This window comes from Sminthopsis crassicaudata, chromosome 1 (assembly GCF_048593235.1).
Source record: "Sminthopsis crassicaudata isolate SCR6 chromosome 1, ASM4859323v1, whole genome shotgun sequence".
Lineage (NCBI taxonomy): Eukaryota > Metazoa > Chordata > Mammalia > Dasyuromorphia > Dasyuridae > Sminthopsis > Sminthopsis crassicaudata.
This window is the reverse complement of record NC_133617.1, coordinates 206,515,898-206,541,713: the sequence shown is the minus strand read 5'-3', so window position 1 is coordinate 206,541,713 and position 25,816 is coordinate 206,515,898. Positions and strand designations below refer to the sequence as shown.

General features: G+C 33.1%; 1 protein-coding gene across 3 annotated transcripts in view; it reads right to left on the bottom strand.

Annotated features, from left to right (window-relative positions):
• Positions 1-9,946: 9,946 nt before the first annotated feature.
• Positions 9,947-25,816, bottom strand: part of RTTN (rotatin) — a 218,527-nt gene continuing 202,657 nt past the window's right edge. For all 3 annotated transcript variants that reach the window (XM_074274108.1, XM_074274115.1, XM_074274124.1), the window contains 5 exons: positions 23,359-23,561; positions 21,363-21,630; positions 18,545-18,648; positions 13,781-13,850; positions 9,947-12,796 (listed from right to left, as the gene is read on the bottom strand). In XM_074274108.1, the coding sequence (XP_074130209.1) occupies positions 12,711-12,796; positions 13,781-13,850; positions 18,545-18,648; positions 21,363-21,630; positions 23,359-23,561 (731 nt within the window). In that variant the 3' untranslated portion in view covers positions 9,947-12,710. The remainder of the gene's footprint in view (positions 12,797-13,780; positions 13,851-18,544; positions 18,649-21,362; positions 21,631-23,358; positions 23,562-25,816) is intronic.

Below are 25,816 nucleotides of genomic sequence, written 5' to 3'. Positions count from 1 at the left end.
AGGTGTTCATGGAATTTTAATTTTTTTATTCTTTATTTCCTCTTGCCTCTGAAAAATTTAAATCCAATCCTCCAAATCAAATACTACTCTTCTTTTAAAACTGAGTTCAAAAGTTATTTTTCCATTAATTCTTTTTCTTTTTTTTTTTTCCTTTGCTGAGGCAATTGGAGTTAAGTGACTTCTCCAGGGTCCGGGAAAGTGTTAAGTGTCTGAGACCAGATTTGAACTCCTGACTTCAGGGCTGGTGTTCTACCCATTATGCCAACCAGCTGCCCCTCCATAAATTCTTTTTAACTATATACCTTACTAATCTTTACCTCTCATGAATTTTTCTAGTACAAGATATTACTTCATTTTATCTCCTTTGCTTAGAATTTTCTTTTTGTTTCCAAACTTAGCTAGTCTTCCTAACTCAATTTGCAAATGTGAGAGGGAAGAAACCAAATCTCCTTCTTTATTGGTTATTTTCCATGAATCCAATTAGTATTGGGAAAACAATAGTCATTTAATAAATACCTATTGGTCAATTACACAAATCTCATAGCTGACAAGATCCTAGCCAATCATTTTAGATTAATCACTACAAAACATTGAAAAATTATGTTTTTATCATAACTGGAGGCTAAAAAAATAAAATAAAGATAGCTGGTAGATAGAGGATAATTGCTGGGAATGTAATCAAGATCTCTCCTCTGTATTTTTTCCAGTCAGTATCTCTACTCTGAATTTATCAAATGCAATTACATTTGTTGTAATCTATAGACTCAACTCCTAAGCAAATTTGAGTGATCCATAAAGTTCACCAGGTTCCTGAGGCTACCTAATAATTATATGAAGGAGATGATATTGCATCCATTGTTAATGGTAGAAAGCAGAACTCTCACTGCTAAATCTTTTATGAAGTTTTGCTGAGGGGTAAAATAAACAGAGACTGAAAAGACAACTGAATTTAGAATTAGAGGACTAGAGTTTAACTCTTGGTCCTGTTTTTATTATCTCTTTGATACTAAAGGAGTTACTCATAACTCTCTAGGTTCAGTTTCCTCAAATGAGGAGGTTTGGAGCTAATTAATATTTAAAGACCCTTCTAGGTCTGAGTCTGAATCTGTGATCCAATAAAACAAGGACTAAGACCTAAGTAAATCAAAGGAGCAAAATTATACAACACAGTACTATCCACAACAATCTGGTTAGTATTTATTAATATTTATTTACTTTGTGAGCTTGTTTTTTTTTTTTTTGTGAGAATTGGATAGAGGTTTAGATTCCACAGAATTATGAAAATTAAAGAAAACAAAGAAATGAAATTTCAATTAGAAAAATAAAATTGAAACCCAAGAAATGGAGGTTATGATGCAGAACAAGGAAATAAAAGAATGCAGTCGGAAATGAAAGTGAAAGAAAGATATAATTTGAGGTAGAGAAATACTTGAGGAGGGAGGGGTACAGATATTATCGACATGACCAGAGGAAAAGACTTAGACTCACTTGAGGAAATTAGCAGCCAAAAGGGAATCAGGAGAAGAATTGAACTATTTACAAATAAGGTGACAGCCAAGGAAGGAGTAATAATGTAATATGGGGTCAATATTCACATTCACAGGGTTGTGGGGGGAGGAAGCAATTGGGACACAGTTTATGTACTCATGATGTTGAGAATTCTGGTATTCAGCCTGTGGGGCATCAAGGGAGAAACTTGTCTTTCAGGTATAAATAAGGATAAGTATTGATTCTAAGCATTCCATTTCAATAGGGTATCCATACTTTTAACTTCACTCCTTCCAAATCTAGTGGAGTTATTTCATACATATATGACACTATACTAAGTTCTGAGATACAAAGCACCCTACATGGTGAGATATGTGTTCTGGCCATTTGCTTAGGCACATGTGACTAGAGGCTTCTGATTGATTATTTGGGTCCTGGGATAGGGAAGGGGGATGACAGTTGAAGAGTTGTAATAATCAATAAATATCCACTGGTCACACATTTTAAATATTTTTATTAAAGCTTTTGATTTTCAAAATATATACTAGATAATTTTTGACATTTACCCCTATGTGTTCTAATTTTTTCCTTCCCTTTTCCCACTCCTTCCCCAGTCAGCAAGTGATCAAATATATGTTAAATATGTGTGATTCCTTTACACATATTTCCACAAATAACATGCTGCACAGAAAAAATCACATCAAAAAGGAGAAAAAAAATGATAACAAAATGTAAGCAAACAACAACAAAGAGTGAAAATACTATGTTGTGATCTACACTCAGTTCCCACATTCCTCTCTCTGGGAGCAGATAACTTTCTTTATAAGACCACTGGAATTGCTTTGAATCATCTCATTGTTGGAAAGACCCATGTCCATGAGAATTGATCATTGTATAATTTTGCTATTTCCATGTACAATGATCATCTGGTTCTACTCATTTCACTTAGCATCAGTTCACGAGGGTTTCTCAAGGTCTCTCTGAAATCATCCTGATGATCATTTCTTACAGAACAATAACATTCTATAATATTCATGTTATATTATTATTATATTATTATTATTCATGTTATATTATTTTTCAGCCACTCTCCAATAGATGGGCTTAGTTTCCAGTTTCTTGCCATTACAAAAAGGGCTGCCACAAACATTTTTTGCACACACACACATATGCTTTAATAAAGAGCCAGAGCATATATCTCCCTGGAAAGAGCTTGAGGAAATGACCATTTTCAAGGAAAAGTTACATATAGATCAACCCCATCTCCCCACCTTCACCTTTCCCACTCCCCAAAGTATTTTCAGCTGAGTGTGATTATTGTGATGAAATAGACAAAAGTGGGCACAGTAGGTGGGAACAGGCAAAAAACTGTCAAACAATCTTGAAGAATAATTTTAAATGGTGTTAATGATCTAAATTGCTAAGAAATCAACAAATACATAAAGTGGCGTTTTAGGAGGTAATAAAAGTTGGTGTACACCTTTCTGAGCTGAGAAACTGGAAAGTTCTTAAGTTTAAAAAACTAAGTCACAAATAAGAGCCAGATATTGGTGAATATTCTATTTGCGTGTGTGTATATAGAGCATAGTATTAATTGTATGATAATTTTTATAGACACTCTTACAAACCTAGACAGTAATCACCTGCAATACTATTATCCTAGAACAAACAAGAGCAAAGATCTTTAAATCTGTTTCAAAATGATGATCATGCTGAAATCTCTTGATCTGCCAAGTGCTATTTTTCTAGAATAATTTTCTTAAATTCTGGAAATGATAAATTACAATTCTTTAGTTATAGTCCCTAAAGTCCTGCTCTGCCCTACAAAAAGCTTTAGATGCCTAGATTTTAATATTTTAATTTATCTTAAGTTAGGAGAGGGGAAGAAAAAAACCTCACCCTTTTATCTATATCAGAATGTAATTAGCACTGACAATAAACAGGAGAGTGAATGTAGGCTCTTAGGATCCAATCTTAGATTCTCGCCTGGGATGTTCCTTTTTGGGGGCTATCAGCTTTTTAAAAATAGAAGAGCATATTCTGCAAATTACACAGGCTGCACCTCCAGAAGTGTGGAAATAACAGAAGCCTCTTTTTATCACCCATGCTGTGTGAAAGCTGAGACTCAACAGATAACCTATGAAGCTTCTTTCCTTCCTCTTAGCTCTTGCTCAGGAGCTCTTTGGCAGAGGGAGGCATGCCATCCCAAGAACGTCAGGCTTCGGCAGAAATAAATTGGGAGTGCTTTTCTCCCAGGTCTAGTATTGTGGAAGGGAGAGGTAAGAACTGAAAGGTAATTCTTTAATAAACTGGCTTAATGAGAGATAGTGGAAATTCAGATTCTACTGGAACCATTGCAAACGAATAGCAAACTATGGGGAATTGAGTCTTAATTGTATTATTTTAAATATTTCATGTTCATTTCTCATTATGGTTGAAAATAAGAAGCAGGGCATGTTTGTTTACTGCCCAGTAGATAAAAATTTGAATCCATCCAAGAAACCAGTATGTAATGTTTAGGGTCTTACAGAAGACTGATGGGATCAGCATCTATTTTGCAGAACTCTCATTTGTTATGTGTTAGGATTACTAGGTGAGAACTCAGGTTGTCTGGACAGTGACAAGGTGAGAATTTAGGTTGTCTGGACAATTACAAGGTGAGAACTCAGGTTGACTTGATAGAAGGAGCAAGCTCATTGGCTGAAGTGGTTCTTCCCAGAAGCCCTTGCATTATCCCACGCCCATTCTCTGGGAGGATAAAAGAGACAACAGTGGGCCTGGAAAGTCAGAGTGCCTGGAGAAGGATAAGAGCTAGAGGAGATTCAGAGCCAGGATTCAAGGAGAAGACTCTGCACTACATCTGGCTTGACGCAGCTCTCTGCAGGAAGGGAAGTCACTTCTCTGGACAAGAGTTAACAGCAACTGCCTGGAGACAACAGTTCGTTACAGGAAGAAGAATCTGTCTGAGAGATTTGAGTAGACACAGCAGATCTCTTCCCAGAGAGCGATCCAGCAGCTTCTGGAGACGATAGCTCACTACAATTGAGCCTGGCTAGCTCAGTCGGTAGAGCATGAGAGACTCTTAATCTCAGGGTCGTGGGTTCGAGCCCCACGTTGGGCGCCAATTGTAGCAAGCTGTGGTCTCCAGAAGCTGCCGGATCACTCTCTGGGAAGAGATCTGCTGTGTCTACTCAAATCTCTCAGACAGATTCTTCTTCCTGTAACGAACCGTTGTCTCCAGGCAGTTGCTGTTAACTCTTGTCCAGAGAAGTGACTTCCCTTCCTGCAGAGAGCTGCGTCAAGCCAGATGTAGTGCAGAGTCTTCTCCTTGAATCTCCTCCAGCTCTTATCCTTCTCCAGGCAGACTGACTTTCCAGGCCCACTGTTGTTTTTTTTATCCTCCCAGAGAATGGGCGTGGGATAATGCAAGGGCTTCTGGGAAGAACCACTTCAGCCAATGAGCTTGCTCCTTCTATCAAGTCAACCTGAGTTCTCACCTTGTAATTGTCCAGACAACCTGAATTCTCACCTTGTCACTGTCCAGACAACCTGAGTTCTCACCTAGTAATCCTAACAGTTATGAATTAGAGATTTGAATGTGGTTAGGAATGGAGGAGGTCAGTGATGATCCTAGCAATTTTCTCTGTATTGTGAGATTTTGTTATTGGAGATCCAGTGTGTAGTAACTTCCTGTCAATTACTTAATCAAAAAGTGTTAAGTCCTATCATGTATACTAGGAACTGGGCATACAAAGCCATGCTTCCTTATAGAAAGATAGATGTATACATGTAAAACCAATAGAAAGCAGTTTTGAAGGGAGAATCTGGAGACATTGGGAAGACCAGAAAAGGACCCATGTAAGATTTGGCATATTAACTGAGCTTTGAAGGAAACTAGGAATTCTATGAAATAGAAGTGATAAGAGAATATTATTCCAAACATGAGGATGTCCTCTGCAAATATTATCAAATATCATTGTGAGGGACTTCAAGTAGTCCATTTGGTTAGACCCTTAGATTGGGAGCAACTTCAGGACAATTATTTTTTACTTTTGATTCTCCAGTACTTAGGTCAGTGCTTGGCATAGTGTGGGCACTTTAGTGTTAGTTGACTGGTAAAGAACATATAAATGGAATTAGCGTATAATAAGCCTTGAAAGGTAGCTTGGAGTCATATTATTTTGTTTGTTTTTTTTTTAACTAGATCTGTGATTTAATGAGTATAAGAAGCTGCAAGTGAGGAAACTCTCTCTTACCAATGTATATCAGTATCTCATTGTATTTCATCTCTTAGCTAGTAACATTACTTTGGAATTTCTCTGGTTGATTTCTCCACCATGATCCAGGAAGTTCATCATCAGGATAACTTCTCCATCCTGAAAGATCTCATCAGTCTAAATACTCTACCTCATCATTACTCTCTGCATCTTTGGGACCATGAATTCCAAACATCCATTTCAGGAAATACCCAGATACTAAAACAGCAATAGAAAAGATACTTATTTGTGGACACCAAGCCATCAAGGACTTGCAAGAATATGATACCCACCAAATAGTTAGCCCAACAAGATAGCTATCCAACTTTCTCCCAGACATTAGCTGAGGACAGTGGCTAAGGAGTAAGTCAAGTTTGTGTTAAGTGAAAACCTTACAATGAAGAATGACATGGGATTTCATCACTTGGAAATGGGAATCAATTTTTTAAAATGGGTTTGGAATTGAGCCTAGCTGTAACAAATCTCCAACTATCCTACAAAGTTGTAATCATTAAAAATTTTGAAACTGGATAAAAAATAGAGTGATCGGTGGAACAGATTTAAGAACATAATATAAAGAAATGAGCACAATAATCCATTGTTTGATAAGCCCAAAGATACTGTCTCTTTGAGTCAAAAAGTCAGTGTTTCATGTATTGTACCTAGACTATATTGTAACACATGTAAAATGTATGGGATTGCCTGTCGTCGGGGGGAGGGAAGAGAGAGAGGGGGGGTAAATTGGAAAAATGAATACAAGGGATAATATTATAAAATATATATATATATATATATAAAAAAAAAAAAAGTCAGTGTTTGATAAAAATTGCTGAAAATTGGAAAGTATCATGGCAGAAACTGAGTATAGACCACTATCTCACACCATATTCCAAGATTAGCTCAAAATGGACAAATGATTTATACATAATAATTGATAAAATAAATTAAGAAAACATGTAAGAAATTGCCTGTCAGATCTATTGATAGAAGAGTTCATGACCAGATGAGAGATAGAGAGGTTTACAGGAAATAAAAATGGATAATTTTGATTATGTGGAATTTAAAAGGTTTTACACACAAAAAAACCAATGCAGCTAAAAGAGCAAAAATCTTTGCAGCAAATGTCTCTAATAAAATTCTCATTTCTTAAACATCTAGAAAACTTAGCCTAATTTATAAAAATAAAAGCCATTCCCAATTGTTAAGTAATTAAACAATATGAACAATTCATTTTAAGACAATATGGAAATTATCAATAATCATATAAAAAATATTTAACATTGCCTGCCATCTAGGGGAGGGGCTGGAGGGAAAGAAGGGAAAAGTTGGAACAGAAGTGAGTGCAAATGATAGTGTGTTGTAAAAAATTACCCTTGCATATGTACTGTCAATAAAAAATTATTTTAAAAAATACTCAAAATCCTTAATAGAGGAATACAAATGAAAACAACTGATGAACCACTTCACAATTATCAGACTGGTTAAAATGACAGAAAAGATAAATGACAAATTCTGGAGGGCATGTGGACAAGACCCTAACACCCTATTGGTGAATCAGTGAATTAACCCAACTATTCTAAAAAGCAATTTGGAATTACTTTTAAAAAGCTATGGAATTGAATTCCCTTTGACTATACTGCCACTAGGTCTATATCCCAAAGTGACAAAAGAAAAAAAAGGAAAGGCTTCCTATATACAAAATATTTATAGTAGCTCTGTTTTTGTGGTGACAAAGAAATGAAAACTATGGGGATTCCCATTAAATGAACAAGTTATAATATATGAATGTGATAGGATACTATTGTGCTATAATAAATGATGAGTAGGATGATTATAGAAAAACCTCTGAAGATTTATTTGAGCTGATGCAAAAGGAAATGAACAGAATCAGGAGAATAATACACAGTGTTATTGTAAAGATAGTCTCGACAGTAAAAGACATAATAACTCTGATCATTCTAACTACTCCATAAAGTTCCAAAGGAATCATCATGAAAAATGCTATCTCCAGATAAAGATCTGATGAATAAAGTATAGATTGAAGAATATTTTGTATCTTTTCTTTTTCTTGGAGCATGACTGTTATGGGTCAGAACTCTGTACTTGAAACAAGGATTCTTATAAGGTGCTAACTCAGTGGAATTGATAAGACAATGGTTATCTAATTTAGCATGGTGATTAATAGTTCTCTAGTTCAGTACATGTACTTAGTACTTAGTTCTACAAGATTGATACCTATTCTACAAGATTCGTATCTATGAAAATGTAATTATAATACAGCATATAAGCTAGGACAAACTTCAGATTCATTCATTTTATCTCACACCACTGTGGTGGCAGGTCTGTTCTCCTATATTTTTCCACTGAGACCAAGGCCCGTCTGAGCCGGAGACAAACTCAGAAGGGCTCAGGGACAGACTCGGAGAAGACAGAAGGCTGGAGGCTGGAGCACAAGCTTTCAAACTGAGACAGACTTCAAGATAAAGACCATCGCAGTGGTCTGCCTGCCTTCCCCACAGAAACCAAGACACATTCCAGAGGACTGCCAGAAAGCTGGCCCAGGTCCCAGGCAAAGAAACTAGACTGTGAAGGAAATAATAACTTGGGCTTTATCCCTGGCTATTCTCATAGTGATTACTTAGCTGAAGTGAAGGCTGGTCCAGAGATCTCCAGAAACTAGAACACTATACATGACTAATATAAAAAATTTTTTTTTCTGTATAACCATGTTTATAACATATTTCTTTCCTTCCCAATGCATAAAGGGGAAATGGAGTAAGAGTGTGGGTAAGAGAGAATCAGGAACTGAAAAGAAACTAAAATGGAAAGGGATTGTAAGGAGAGAAAGGAATTTTTTTCCTCTAAACAATTCTATATTAAATCCATGTGAGCTTGTATTTGTCTTTATGAGTACTATGATTTTTTCTATAATATTTTTGTTGTAATTAGCATTCTTAGCATAATTCCTTTCATTTGTATACTAGATAGCTTTGAAGTAAACCTAATCCTGTTATTTTCTTCATTTAGGCTTCATTAGGCTCTCTAAGTCACCTGGGAAGAGCAAAATTTTTGATCCTCAAAGGGGATCGTCTAGGTATTGTCATAGGAAGACTTTGGGAACACATTAAATCCAGATTTATTACCTATTTTTCCTCAGTACACATCTTCTGATCTTCAACTTCATAGCAACCAATTTTTTTTTTTTTTTTAATTTTCCTAGCTATTCCCTGTAACTGGTCAGGTTGATTGGGCCTATCCCATTGAGGGGTGGGGAAGAATCCTGCCAAGACAGACCATGTAGAAATACTTTGAAGCTTGACTTCTCTCAAATACTAGTCACCTCCATAACAATCTTTCATCCTTCTTGAGCCTTGGGAGATGACATCATTCAGTCTGCTTTGAGATGAGGCTCTCCTAGGAGACCAGCACTCCAAAAGTTGGTGCCAAAAACTGCCACTGTCATGAGGGACAACACTCATCCTGAGCCAATGCAATTTAGAACAAGGGGTACAATTACCTATGGAAGTGGTCAGATGGTCTGCTGTTTTTTTGAGAATTACCTTTGTAGTGACTTTTTATTTCTTTATTGACTGCCATCTTTTTTTTTTTTTTTTTTTAATTGAATTGTTGGGTACTTTTATCGTTTATTTGAAGGGCAGAGCATGGAAAAGTTGTGCCAGAGAGTGCTCTTATAGTCCATCATCTTCCTTGGATATACTCTCCAAAATTTTTCAGAGATCATTATCACTAATTCATTAATAATTCTCTTTGCTCCTTATACATGACACATTTTATCTCCCATAATGATGCCTTTGCAGAATTCCTGGAATGCACTCCCCATCACATCTTAGAATTCCTAGTCTTCTTCTAAGCATATCTCAAACACCACTTCTTAAATAAAAACTTTCTTAATTCCCTAATTTCTAATACCCCTAATTGCTACTCAGAGATCTTGCTTTCTCTTCTAAATCTACATCTGCCAAAGTACATTGTATTGTTTTTATGTGTATATTATGTGTAAATGTGTTTGTATGTATTGTCTCTCCTGTTAGAAAACACCTTTTTAAAACTAAAGATTATTGTATTTTTGTGTTTATATTTCTTATACTTAAGAGTTCCTGGAATGTATGAGGTAGTTAACAAATGTGATTCTGGTGATTTGAATTTGAGAGCACTTAGGGGTATGAAAGATTTCAATTCCCTTTTAATTATTTTCATTCTTTCTTCACCAATCTGAAGTTTGCTCTCCTTTGGCAAATAAATCTTGAATTCAAAAATTCAAAAAGATCACTCCTCTTTTCTTTCCAGGATTAATCTAGATTCTATGTAAATTTCTAGAATGGCCTCTACTTTGTTATAAATTCTGTGCTCTTAAATTATTTGCAAACTAGACCATGTCTTCATTATTATAGTTAAACTCCCTCTAAAAGCAACACTAATAAACTCATGATTTTAGACTTAAACTAGACCCTCACTGTTGTTTAGTACAAGTGCTTCACATAATGCCTAGCAGACAGAAGGCACTGAATCAATGCTTAATGACTTGTTTGGCAATAGTTTTATTAATTTCTTATCATTATCCATCTCTGTTAATAAGATATATTAATCTTATTGCATTTACCAACGTTAGGATTCTTACAAGGTACTTATGCACTTAGTTCACACCTTTAAAGGAGTTCAAACCTTTAAGGAGTTTACACCTTTAAAGGAGCTCACTCATTGGTCCTTTAAGGAGCTCCCCCAAGCCCAGGGAGTACCCACAAGCCCATTCTCTGGGAGGATATAAAAGCCCACTCTCTGGGAGTCAATCTGGAGTGAGTCAAGGTAAGGATTTCCTGGGAGAACTTCAGGGAAGCTTGAGGAGATTCAGAGCCATGATTCATCAGATTCACAAGTCTAAAGGAAAAGCCTGCTCATGGACTTCCCGGAGATTCACAACTAGGATTGACTTCTGGGAAAGCCACAATTGCACACTTTTGGAGGCAGAGTCAAGATTTCATTCCCATGTCTACCATCATGCTAGCTGGAGGCTTTGGATCAGAGGGAGCTAGAGGCTGAAGCTGGCTGGAGACATTTGGACAAGAGCTTATTGGGGAAACAAGGAAAGAAATAGGCCTCTATTAAAGCTAGCCAGACCTCAGGAAAAGATTCAAGACTTTGAAGGACACAATAAAGGATTGGGACTTTAACTCCTGGCTTCATTTTGGGATTACTGAACTGAAAGGAAGGCTGCCTCCAGAAGCTCCCCAAGAAATCTGCCCCCAGAGAATGATTACGATTTTAGAGACAACAGAACATCACATACCAAGATAAATATTCCAAATCTTCAGAATTTTCAGGCCTCCAATCCCACAACTCACAAATAATCTTACTTCTGATTTAGAAAATAGACATCAACCAACATAAGTTCATTCAACTCTTGTCCTCAAGAATGAGCTATTTTTCTGTATTTCCACACTTTTTCTTTCTTCTCTCTGTTTTAGAGAAACAAGTCCTTAACCTTTTTACTTCATTCCCCTATTTGTGTCACTGGCCCTATTCCTTGAACATACTCAGTGATAATGCTCTCCTTGTTCTGGCATCTTCAAACCACTTCCTCTCCACCCTTTTCATCCTATCACATATAAATAGGAATAGATATAATGTTCTATAATACTCTTCCCATATTCTTGAGCACTCTCCTTAGCTAATTCTTTTTCTCCTTGATTTCACTATCAAACTTCTAGAAAGAGGGAAGTTTTTTACACACACACACACACACACACACACACACACACACACAACCTCTGTGCTCATAAGTTCTATGCTCTTTAACTCCTTGAACACTAGATTCCATTCCTATCACTACACTAAAACTGCTTAGACTATTTGTGGAATATTGCCTTGGACAGCTTCAGACAAACAAATTATCTTCTCCCCACAAACTAGTTAGCTACTTCTCTATCAATTGCATTTTCATTCTAGAAGTCATTCACTCTAGGATGAAACCTCAGTCCACTACTCCTTTCAATGACTGCTGTTATAATTCTAATTCAGATCCTCATCACCATATTTATGGATTATTCATTAGCTATATCAAACTACCAGAAACACTTTCTATGATTTTCTATTTCCAAGTCTTTTCCCAAAGAGTTTGCTGTACCTTTAATACCCTGAGCTCACACCAGGAGCTTTTCCTTTTGAATTTCTAACCATTCTTCAGAGTTCAACTCTAATGCTAATTTTTCCATAAAGCTTAAACTACCCAATCAGAAAATCTACTTCTTCATTGAACTCTCATATATTTTGTTTTTTTATCTCTCAAATCAAGTATATATGTTTGTTTGTATAGTATTTCTCTACCTTTATTGTTATACATATAACTACATATACATGTATGCACATATATCTAATTTCTACCACTAGATTATAGATCCTAATGGGTAGAAGCAACTAACTCTCACTACTTAGCATAAGGCCAGGCACAGGATCTAAAATGCCATAAATAAAATAGATATAAAATATTTAATTACTGTGAATTGACAGATAAAATGACTAATGGCCAAGTCAAGGAAAATAGATTACAAAATTATTTCATTTCTTATCATTTACAAGTGAGAAGTCTAACAAAAAACAAATATATTATTACTTTGATCAGTTTAGAATTTCCCCAATATTTTATTTTGATAAATAGATAATAAATATGATTTTAATATAGCAATTTTACATAAAAAAATAAAAAAATATTATAGGGTTTTTTTACATTTTTATTTTCTATCATCTTGTCAGGTGCTATTTGTGAGCCCACTGTATTATAATATAGTTCTGACAGTCATCAGTTCTGCTTTTTGGTTGACTTCAGTATCTTCCAAAAGGCTTTGTTTTGGGTAAAATGTGTACAGGAACCTGAAAGTGCACAGTATTTCTTTGAACCAAGCTTTTCTAATCATGTAAGTAATCAAATCAAAATGGAACAATGCAGGAAATTCACGTGCAGAGAAGGAGTTGCATTAGATTCTCCAGACATTTTAAATAATAGACATTCAATGAGTCTGCATCATGGTCTGAGATAGCTGTAAAAGACAAATGAGAAAAATAATCTGTTGAAATTAATAATATATATGAAACTTTTAAAAGTATAACAACATCTATTTGGAATTTAAAGTAAAATAACAATAAAGGAAATAAATGTTTTGACTATAAATACTGTAATCTGTATTTATACATATATTCTTTAATTTTATATATCTTAAAGGAAGACCTGTGAAGGTTTTGATACACTTTGCCTACTTAGGAAAATAGAATAAAACAACTAATTACCCCTTTTGAACAAATCACAAAATATAACCTCAAATGCATACATTTCCTCCAAGAACACTCTCTTCAACATTATGTATTGTATATCTTTAACCAATTCTAGAATGTATGCTCATTGTTTGAATGATGCTTTTGAGTTCAACAAAATAACAACAACAACAAAAAACAAATAAATGGGGTTCTAGAAAAGCTAAATTTAGGGTCCATGACTTAGCATAGAAAGTTGAACTAAAGATCTCAGAAAAATTACGATTCTAGAAAAAATTTTAAAAGGCTAAGTCATGGTTAGCCCATATCTCAGAGCATGATCACACTGACAAGATGACATAATAGATACAGGAATAATGGTCTCTTTTTGTCATACTATAATTTAATAAACTGATGTCAGATCAGAGTTTGCTATTCAAGGTCAATCTTAATTGGGAAGTAGTTCTTATCACACAAATATATCTCCTTAGCACATTTGCAAAAGAAAGAGAATAAGGAAAAATCGACAGAAGAATCATAGCCAAATTTTAAGAAATGATGACATTGTAAACATTTGCCAGCAGATTTTATTACTAAAGGCTTAATGTTTAAAAGGATGGACAACCAATAAATACCTATACATTTACAAAACATCGTTTTAGCAAACTGACATTTTGCTGTGCCCTGCACAAAGGCAAATTTACTCAGATGTCAGCATCAATGCTTACCATCTTTCAAACTATAGATAGAAATTTTTTAAGAGAGAAACTTACTTTTTTTTGCTGAAGCATAGGCTTTATCTACTTTTCTTATTATTGATGGAATTTTCAAAGTTGCTTTTGCCTGTAAAAAATACAGAGTACTCCAATAACTACATTTATTCCCATATTATAAGGTTCAAAGTATCAAGATATACTTTCTGTCAATAATGACATGTTATCAAATAAACAGATTATAATACTGCAATTAGAGATTTATGTACCATAATTACTATAGTGTCATATTCTCTTGTTCACTCTTTACTTTATCTCTCTACATTATCTCATTCCTACATTTCATAATAGTCATTTAATAAATACTAATTACCCTCTCTCTTCTTCCTCTGCTACTCTGCATTGGTTTCAGATGTTTCCAACCTATCATCATCATTATTTCATCAGAAAATCTTAAGAAGTTTTTCAACCAACTGTCTAGGTCTATTGCTATGTAATTTAAGCCACAGTAGGATTACACATAAATGCATGTAGAAATATAGGAATTTCTACATGCAAAAATTAGGATGGAGACAATGAAATGCAAAAACTTCAATACTATTTTATAAAACATAACAAAAATAAGTTGATAATAATTTCAGAATTCTTGTAGCAAAAATCACTGGGATGTTATACTATAATCATTCTGCTTCATAATCAATCCCTTTAAAAACTGCATTGTTAAGAGATGTGTGTCTCTCTCCTCTGTCTGTCTGTCTGTTTGTCTCTGTCTCTGTCTCTCTCTCTCTCTCACACACACACAGAGTGCAAAATTATCCCAATCCTGCATATTTCAGCATCTTATAGTAGACTAAGGAGAATATATGAAAATCTGCAAATAAAAAATTATGCAAGATGAAAATCTAAACCACAGGGTCTAAAGAGGTTGTGGCTGTGGCTTAAAAACATAGGTCAAGGCAAGGTAACAGAGATACAGGGTTGAAAGACAAACCAAACTATAATCTATCTTCTGTCACAGTGAAATAAGACAAAGATAAAATTAGTGCAAAATGAGACTAGATCTTGGACAACCCTTGGCTGAATCAATCAGTATAAAAGTGGACTACTTCCATATTCATTTGTGAGAAGAAAGTTTTACGTGATTCACAGACTTGAAAGGTCTGTGATCATACCATTTTACAGTTTGTGAAATATAAGGAGAGAAGAAAGGGTCTAGAAATAGATTTTTAAAAGTAGAACCCAAAGAATTGAAACTCCTATAGGTTAAAATTTGTGGGGCAAATTGAGTCAAGAATGATAAGATTCTTTCAATTGTTTATGACAAAAATTATTCTGATAAGGAAGAATTATTCAAGAGAATGATGTCCCTCTAAATGTAATCCAATAACCAACAAAACAAGTAGGAGATGCACATGAAGGAATATGACTGAGGAAGAATACAAATACCAAGAGGGAAAAGCTGAAAAATACAATGATCTAATGTTTTCTATGAAGACAGAAAGACAAAAAGCATTGACTATTTTGTTTAGTTTATTCAAAACAATACTTGGAGGAAGAAAAAGATCAAAAAGAGAAAAAGATTATGGCCTAGGCAGAACTAGTGGATAAGATAAGATGATAAAACACTGGTGAGAGATCTGAAATGCAAAATGAGCCGAAGTACTGAAGTCAAGCAAATGTGTCCCAACTTATGAAAATTAAAGGAGATAATTTCTTCAAATTATCAATTAGTGATTTCTATTTTGAATTCTAGCAAAAAAAAAAAAAAAGGCAGTATACTATTAAAGAATAATTTGAAAACATTTAAAAAGAAAAACAATGATTGTGAAGAACCAAAGTACATTCATTAAAAACAATCTTGCCAACTAATTTTATTTTTATTTCTGATTACATAGATTAACATAGACTGGTAAATCAGGGAATGACAAAGACAAAGCAAACATGAATTTCATGGAAGCATTTGGCAAAGCCTTTCTGGATACTTTTTTTGGAGATATTGAAGAAATGTGAGCATGAACTAGCCTTAAAGAGTGGTCATTAATTATAACAACCTAGATGAAAGACGCTACTAGAATGCCTCAAAGAGATATATATCTTTAACTATGTTTTCTTCAGTATCTTATGAATACTTTGAATGAAGTCATATATAGCATATTTATCAAACCAAAGGGTTAAAAAAAAATAACATGATGGAGGAATTCTGGGAAAATTGTGACATAAATGCATTGTTGGTGGAGTTGTGAATTGATCCAACCAGTTTGGAGAGCAGTTTAGAACTATGCCCAAAAGATTTTAAACTGTACATACCTCTTTGTCCCAGGAAAATCACTTTGTAGCCCAAAGAAATCAAAGAAAAAGTAAAAAGATCTATATGTACAAAAATATTTATAGCAGCTCTTTTTGTGATGACAAAGAACTGCAAATTGAGGGAATTACCTATTAATCAGGAAATGGCTAAACAAGTTGTGACAAATGATTTTGATGGAATACTATTTTGCTGTAAAAAATGACAAGCATGATGGTTTCAGAAAAACCTGGGAAGACTTATTTGAACTGCTGCACAGTAAAGTGAACAGAGCCAAGAGAATAGTGTACATAGTAGCAGCAATATAGTAAGGCTGCTCACTTGTAAATGGCTAATCTTTTCTGAGCAATATAATGATCCAAGACAATTCCAAAGGATTTATGATGAAAAATGCTATCCACCTCCATAAAACAATCTGATGGACTGAATGCAGATTGAAGCACACTTTTTAAACTTTATTTTTTCTTGGTTTTAAAAAATTTTTACATATGTCTTGTATAACTTCACATATATAATTTATATCAAATTGTTTGCTTTCTCAAAACTGAGGTTGAGAAAGGCAGGGATGGAGAGAAATTGGAATTAAAATTTTTTTACATATGATTTAGAAAATAAAATTTTAAAAATTAAGAGTTACATGAAACTTGGAGGAACAACTAACAAGATGAACAATGGAATAAGTATCCAAGAAAATAAAAATATATAGTTAGCAAATTGAGCTAAAAGTAATAAAGTAGCATTTAAAAAGAATGAATGTAAAGTCCGGTAGTTGGTTTTAAAAATCAATTACACTGCTACATGACAGAGAAGGAAGGGCTAGCCAATAAGTGATATTGGTTAGCTGGGACACAGAGTTCTAAAACTATAGATGGGAAGATCTGAGTTCAAATCTGGCCTCAGACATTAGCTATATAAACCTAAATAAGTCACTTAACCTGTTTGATTCAGTTTTAAGTGCAGTTTAAGGATAATTATAATATCTGCTTCATAGGATTGTGAAGATCCAGTGAGATGATATTTGCAAAACAAGGGTCTGGCACATAGTAGGGGCTATATAATATATGATAATAATATCTGATAATATGATAATATTATTATGTATATTATATAAATATGATATAAATCATATAAATATATGATACTAATTTGATAATAAATGATCAGAAGAAGACATGGTACTTCAGTTAAGGCTGAAAGTTCAATGAATTAAGGATGTGACAATGCACTCAAAAGATACTGTGATCCATCTCTTGGCTTCACTCAAGTACTGGCTAAAATCTCACCTTTTACAGGAAGCCTTTCCAAATTCCCCTTAAATCTAGGGTTTTACCTCTATTGGTATTTTCTAGATATAGCTTGTTTGTATATAGTTGTTTTTACTTGTTTGAGAAATCCTTACCTTTCTTTTTGTATCCCTAGCACTCAGCATGGTGCCCATATTAGACATATAAAATGCTAGGAATGGGAGATGGAATATATAGGCTAGATGAGATAATAATAGAATTTTATGGATAATAATATAACAACCTATATAAATGTTTGTTGACTACTGAAGTCCCTTCCAAATATAAGATTCAATAATTCTACAAAAACACAATAACTATCTGCCTAATTCCTTAAAATAGAATCTTTAACTTCCTTTAATAACTCCCAAATCATTACCATCCATATGATTCTGTAATTATCTTACATGGCCTTCATAAATACATTATGTCTCCCAATTTCAGGTACTTTAACTGGCTATCCTTCAATGAATGGAATACTTTCCTCATCTTCATCTTCTGCATTCCCTAGCTTCATTTTCATTCAAGAATCAGCTAAAATCTCACCTTCTTTAGGAAAGTACCTTCTAATAATTACTTTGTAGTTAACCAGTATATAGCTTACTTTGATTATATTTGTTTTCATGTTGTCTCTCCCATTAAATTATAGGTTCCTTGAGGGCAAGGATTATCTTTTTTGTCTCTTTTTGTATTCCTAGAGTTTAACACAGGGCCAGGCACATAGTTAGTGATTCATAAATGTTCACTGATTTACTACAATGAAAGATTAAATATAAAGGAAACAACTTACATTAGGTACCCAATACCTTAAAAATGGAATATAGGATTTAGTAATAAATTTGGATATGAAACTTAATATTTCCCTAAATTGGATCAACTTCTACTAATATGCTTTGTTTTATATTCTCAAAAAAACTTTTAGAAAACACACTAATGTGAAACTATTTGCAAATAGTTGTTACTTAAATGTTTGAATTGAATAGCATTGTAACAATATTGCCTATAATTTATACTTACTAAGTAAACAAACTAAAAAAAGCATTTTTCTAGAATAAAACACTTATCAAATTTTGTTGATTTCATTTGATGTGTCTGCAGTATATTAACTTTATGATCATACACAAATGATATGACTAACTTATTTCCAGGTCTTGTATGCACTTTAGGAGCCTTGACTTCCTTTTTTTTTTTTTTTTAATACCCTGGTTAAATGGTTAAAAGTCATCAAAAACTGACCTTATGATTATTGTAAATAAGAGCCCAAAGTGCAGCTGCTCCAATTCTCTGAACATTTCGATTGTCACTTTCCAGACAAGAAGACAGCAATGAAATAACTTTATCTAATGAGGAAATAAGATTTTGTTACTAAAAATACTTCATGTACATCCCATTTTATCTTTTCTGTGATTTTTGGATTATATTATGGTTAACACAAAAATAACAGTATTAAGACATATAATAATCTTTACATGGTCTATTGGAAGAAACTTCAAGAAAAAAGATCATTAAAAAGTACATGTTCTAGCCTGGAAAGACATACAGGAACTGATGCTAAGTGAAGTGAGTAGACCAAGAATGTACACAGTAACAAAAAAATTATGTGATGATCAATTGTGATGGATTTGGCTCTTTTAAACAATGAGATGATTCAAGGCAATTCCAACAGACTTTTGATGGAAAGTGCTATCCATATCTAGAGAGAGATTATGGAGACTGAATGTGGATCGAAGCACAGTATTTTCATTTTTTTCCTTTCTTATGTTTTTTCCTATTTAATCTGATTTTTTTTTTGTTTTTTTTTTGCATAGCATGAAAAATATGGAAATCTGTTTAGAAGAATTGCACATGTTTAACCTATATTGGATTGCCTGCTGTCTTGGTAAGGGAGAAAAGGGAGAGAAAGGGAGAAAACTCGAACACAAAGTTTTGCAAAAGTCAGTGTTGAAAACTGTCTTTGCTTGTATCTGGAAAAATAAAATATTATTTATGAAAAGATTCACATTCACATCAAGGTCTTTACAAGACCTCTTTGCTTTAGATTTCAGGACGCTTCAAAAGGGAGTCATCTATGTAAGAACAGTTAGAGACACTGACCACAGGTCTGTTTCCAAGATTCCTTCCAACCACCAGATTCCTGTTAACTCTGAAGTCTTTTACCCTGCATACATTCACTCTCAGCTTTGTTCTTATTTACATTCCATTTAATCATGTTTTTTCCAAACATTGGTCACACTTTTCTTTTTTTACACCTGGCTTAAAGAAATCTCAAATGATCTTCTTCTTCCCCTCCCATCCCATCCCCATCAAAATTGACTTTTTTTTACACTTCAGCATCTCCATCTTCACTAAGTTTCTTCCTTTTATTAATCCTACAAAAAAGGTTTAAAATGCTTTACATATATTTTTCCATTTGATAATTGCTCAATATAGGTACAATTGATTTAAAGAAAATCTATTGTACATAAATGAGCAGAGATGATAAGTTATCTGATAACCACTACTTCCAATGTATTTTACATTTCACTTTATGTGAATTCTAAGGAAAGTATATTCGTGAATTCTGAATTTTTTCAGATACTGTACTATATATATATATATATATATATATATATATATATAACTATATAACTATATAACTATATAACTATATATATATATATATATATAACTATATAACTATATAACTATATAACTATATATATATATATATATATATACTGATACTACACTGGTACTATAATGGATATCCACTTGAAAGATTAAGAAAATATCGATGAAGTGTTTGTTTTTTACATGAATTGAAAATAGTAAAAAATTTAAGTTTCATATATAACAGACTTAGAAAAAGTATGGCATAAACGTGACCCTAAAAGGTAATTTCATTAAAGCACTTCTACATGTTGTAGGGAAGGATATTATTGGAAATTATTCATATGCTAATAAAATAAATCTCTAAATATTTAAAAATAAGATAATGAAAACAGAAAAATTTAATTACTAGTTTTTTCAATTCTTTCCAAACTATTATTATATTCTTGAATTTTTTAAATTGTGGTAATTTTAAAGATTCTCCTTAGTATATGTTTCCAAAACAATTCACTTACAACAAAACTGAATTGATTTTTTTCTGGTTATATTTTCAATACTGAAGTCAAATTTCATCATAATCAATCTCAGATCATCTAATACAGGGTTCTCTAATCAGAAGATGAAGCTTTGCTCTACTGGAAGATATAGATTTGTTGGCAGATCTTCAAAGAAACTGTTTTAGTCAAATTCCATCTTTTAAAGTTAACTATAATTCCCAATGAAAAAATGTTATATTTTTGAAATGCTAGCTTCTCTGCCCCAACAAAATTGCCTCTATTTAGGAAAATAGGTGCAGGAGAACAGGTCTCACCAATATAACAGACTACTCTATGACAAGCAGCTTAAGTTTGAATAAGTTCATCACTGGAAAGTTGACCATCATGTCTTAATGGTATTTTTGTTTTTCTTTTATTTTTCTGACACAACTCATAACACTCTTCATTAAGGAGTGATCAGAAACTGTATTGATAGAAGTATGCAAACTGGGGGAATCATAAATTATTTTTATTGAAATATGATTAAAACCATCTCATACAGATGTGCACATTGTAAAACATGAAATATTATCTCAATGATGTTCTATATGCATATTACATGTTAACTTGTATTTTAATTCTCTTGTTTTCCTTGACTAGATTGTATAATTATGAGGACAAAAATTGTATTATATTTCATCTTTGTATCAAAGGTCATTAATATAGAGCATTGCAGACAACAATCTTTTATAATATTGGTTGAGTTTAATTAAAAAAAAGGGTGGAAAAAAATATTGTGAGACATACCTCGCCCATCCTCCCACATTTCATACTTGCCAAGGATAACATATTTCTCCACTTGTTTCAAAAAATAAGTTACAAAATTCTTTATAAATATCTGGTCAATAGGTAGATTATTTTAAATGATACCCAGATAACAATATTTAACAATACCCATTTGACATATACATACTTACTTGAATACTTACCATGAGCTAAGATCTTGGGTTTATTTGAAGGACTAAAGCAGATATTATGAAGAATAAGAAGAGGTAAATGGGGACTGCTTTTGTGTTTATATTTGCTCATTTCAACAAGTAAATCTGAACAGCCACTGAGTTTCAGAATCATTTGTTGCCCATCTTCATCAGAGGAAATATTCAAAAGGAACTTCAACCAAAGAATAACAAGATCAGGAAGATGCTTATTTTCTCCTTTCGGCAATGTCAGAGATAAAAAGTTCTGTAAGAACTTACTCTGGGGGGAGATAAAGAGAACATTATTTTCTTCTTGAGACTTAACATTTTCTTGATTATCTCACAAGTCCCTTGATGGTTAATTAGCTAGTCTTCTTATATTCTATTCTCCAATATTATTTTTCCCTTTCCACTAATATCCTCCAAGACACAAATCTGCAATATTTCCTAGTAGAAACTACAAAAGAAAATGGGAAAACAAACAAACAAACTTTTAAGATCTTACTTTTTACTAATTCTTTTTATAATAAGGGACGAGATGAACTTATTTAAGACTGATTTTTTCATTTGTGATGTGTGGTTTCAGGTCCCTTGATTGCTCTTCATTTATCTACTTTCTGTATATTTGGCTACTCACTAATAATCACACAATGGAAAGGATAGGAAAAGGAAATAAAATTTTTATCTAATATCTTGATTATTGGTTAGCTGTCCTGGTTTGGTCGGGGAGCAATCTGATGAATTTATCTATGAATGTACTGCAAAGGTAATGTGCAAATATTATATATCTATTCTATCTCTATTTCCTAGCTGAAATCAATCAGTCAATAAAATAAGCATTTGTAAAAAATCTATTATGTGCAAGGCACTAAAGATACCAATCAAAAGTGAAATAATCACTCAAGTAGTTTGCAATCTTGTGGGATTGGGGAACATATTCACATATTGTGAAGAGCTTTAAATGCAAAACAAGAATTTTTATTTTATCTTAAGGGGAATGAGAAGTCACTGAAATTATTTGAGCAGAGGAACAACAGAGTAACATATATGCTTTGAGAATATCAATTTGGCATGGTATGGAAGATGGATTAGAGAGGGGAATGAGTCACATATAATTTATAGCTGAATATAGTTTTTTTTTCATTATTCTTAGACTACTTAAATTATCTCTATTCAGGCTTCTTTATCTAAGAAAGAAAACTAGATAGCAATTCTTTTCTCTACTTTTCCATTAATGATAATAACAAGGTAAACTTAATACCGTGGAACTTCTTAGTATATAAATGAAAGAAAAGTACAAAAGTCTCCTGATACAATTTATGGATAGAAATAGACATTATAGAATACCCAAGAATCAATTTTCAAAATCAGGAATCTAACACAGCCTGAAATTGTATTTTTCTAAATAGTCAGTGCAAGTGGTCAATTCTTTGAATATAAACAGGGTCTAGGATGATACTGTACTAATTTACAGCCTGAAGAGTTTATATTTTCATGCATTATGCAATATTAAATTTGTTTGGTTATCAATTTATAAACTAAATGAAGCCAAAATAAAATGAAAACAGCATATTGGCAATATAGCTGCAGCTACTACATTAATAAGAGGGGGTGATAGGCTTTAAAAGAGGGTGTTGAGGATTCCTCTAATTTTAGAAAGCAGTTTGTTAATCTAAACTTGCTAACCACTTGGTGAGTTACCAGTTCTGGGATAGAATGGATTATTTTTATGATCCTAAAATATTATAAGAAACTTGCCTTGGAACTTCACTTTTGAAAGCACAAAATAATGACAGCTCACATCAAAAAAAAGTATGAAACTTTAAAGTTATGATTTCTGTAGTCCCAGTTCCCAATAATTTCTATATGCTAACTGGCTTTCAAGAAAGTATACCTTGTTCATTTTATGAATTTCTAAAAATAGAACCCCAAAATCATAATTTTGTGCCATATACTCAATCATTGGCTATTTTTGTTTATGAAGCTTAGTAGAGTTTTAAGTGCTTACCTTTTGAATAACTCCTTTACAATCATGAGATAAGGCCACATTTGCAAGGAGTGTAAAAGCCAACTGCTGAATTGTGGGATTCTCAGAAGTCAAATGGGAAACCCATTTTAAGATACAAAGCAACAAAGAGTTACTTGGTGTTCCTCTAAATGCAGGCTGACCAGGATATTGTACATAACTTGCCCCACAAAGAGAACTGCAACCTTAAAGAATGACAGTTTATTACAATTTATTCATAGTTTTACAATCTGGTTATAAACTACTATCCATTAGCCAAAAAACAATAAGCAGCAGATTACCACTATGTTTGTGTGCATTTTTCTGTTCTGGGTCTAATGGTTTATTACATTATCTTCATTAGTGGTTCTACCACATTCTAATCCACATATATTAAAAAGAAATTCCTTTCTCCTGCTGTCTCTCTCACACTTTTATCCAATTTACCTCTATTCTTTTCTGGGTTTATTTTGCCCTTACTATCCCTGAATCAAACATTATCCATTGATTCCAGCAGAACCTGATCTACAATGAGCAAATCTAATTAGAAGCTCTGCATCTTTTCTTCCCTAAGTTCTGCTTATATTTTCTTTTCAACTAAAATTTGACTTAATCCATAATATGCCTTCCTCATGAAATTTTCAGTGGAGACTATTTCCTTTATACCCATCCTGATATATTAGAAGGAATAGGTTTCTCTTTGTAGGTTCATATCACATATGTACTTAAGGGCATCTAGATGGCACAGTGAATGGAGTTCTGCATCTAAATGGGAGTTCAAATTGGCCTCAGAGATATATTAGCTGTGTGACCCTGGAGTTTGCTGAGTAAAAAGAACAAAAGTGACATGGTCAAACTTAATCTTTAGGAAACTACCTCAACAGCTGAGGATAAATTGACTTAGAATGCAGAGACTTGAGGCAGGAAATCCAATCAAAAGACAATGAATTAGCTCTAGTAAAAGATGATGAAACTTAAACTAGGTGGCAGTTGTTGAGTACAGAGAAATACACTATTTAGAAAGAGATTGGATTGTGGGGAGAATAACAACAGCAATGCTGCAAATCCAGGTGAGTAAAAGGGTCATTAATTTGAAAAGTGGAGGACATGATGGATCAGAGGAAGACAATGAATTCTGTTTTAGCCATGTTGGGTTTAAAATGCCCTAAGACATCAAGTTCCAAAAGGTTTTTGGCTATGTGGAATCAGAACTCTGTAAACTGACTAAGACTATATGTGGAGATTTGGGAATCATCTGAATAGAGATGAAAATTGAATTTATATGAGTTAATGAAATCAACAAGTGAAAGAATCAATAGTGGTGAAGTAGATACATAGGTCACTCACTTTTAATTGAGTATTTAATAAATACAAAGATTTTCCCCTGCTTTTAGTATCTTCTTTGGATGTGTTGTGAAATGATCCCTATCTTCATAGCTTTGTTTTCTCTAGCACAGAATTCCCTTTATATATATATTTTCTTAATTTCAGTTGCTTTCCCTACTATTTTTATTCTCTTTAGTGACAGTTTTATTTACTCTGTAGGCAAATCTGGGACTAAAGCCTAGGTATGGACTTTAATGTTTTCAATAGTTAAGAGAAAAAAGCTATAATTTTTTATGTGTTCTTTTCACTTTCATATTTTATAAGACTAGATGGAACAGTAGATAGATTAGTAGGTCTGGAATCAAGAAGACCTGAGTTCAAATATGACACTAGACATTTATTAGCTCTATGATCTTCACATTGCTGCTGTGAGAATGAAATGAGACAATATTTTTTAAAAGTATTTAGCATAGTACTGACACATAGTAGGAGTTCTATTAATGCTTATTTCCTTTCCCTTCCTCTTCCCTAAAAGCTGTTAGGGTAACTTTTTTTTTTTTTTTTTTTTTTTTTTTTTTTTAAATAAAAGTCTCTTACCAAGTTTTCTTGAAACTGATTTTATCTTCCATTATTTTCTTTAAGAAAATATTGCCCAGAATCTATCATCTTTCTCCATAAAACATCTATCAAATGAGTTCATATTCCAAATAATTATTGCTCTTATCTGTCATATCTCAGCATTGTACAAGTAAATAAAATATTTGCTGACTAAGGGACTTTGGGGGTTCTTTTTTGCCTCCTTGTTACTTCAATTGATTTACATCAGCCAAATTGCCTAAGGGAATGATCAGTCTGTATCTATGTCCCTTTTTTCTATCCATATACCATTTATTGTTATTAAAACTTGTTTACAAATATCAGGCGGGAGTCATTTTAATTATATACTATACCATTTTCTTTTTTTATATTATTTCTCCTAGTTTTGCACTAATATTGATTTTTCTCCAATAAGTCAGTGGTGTACCCATATCTCCCAGGGTTATAGTTAGGATAAAGTGAGATAATATTTGTAAAGAATTTTTCCATTCTTAAAGTATGATATAATTGTGAATGTTATTCATAACAATGAAATGTT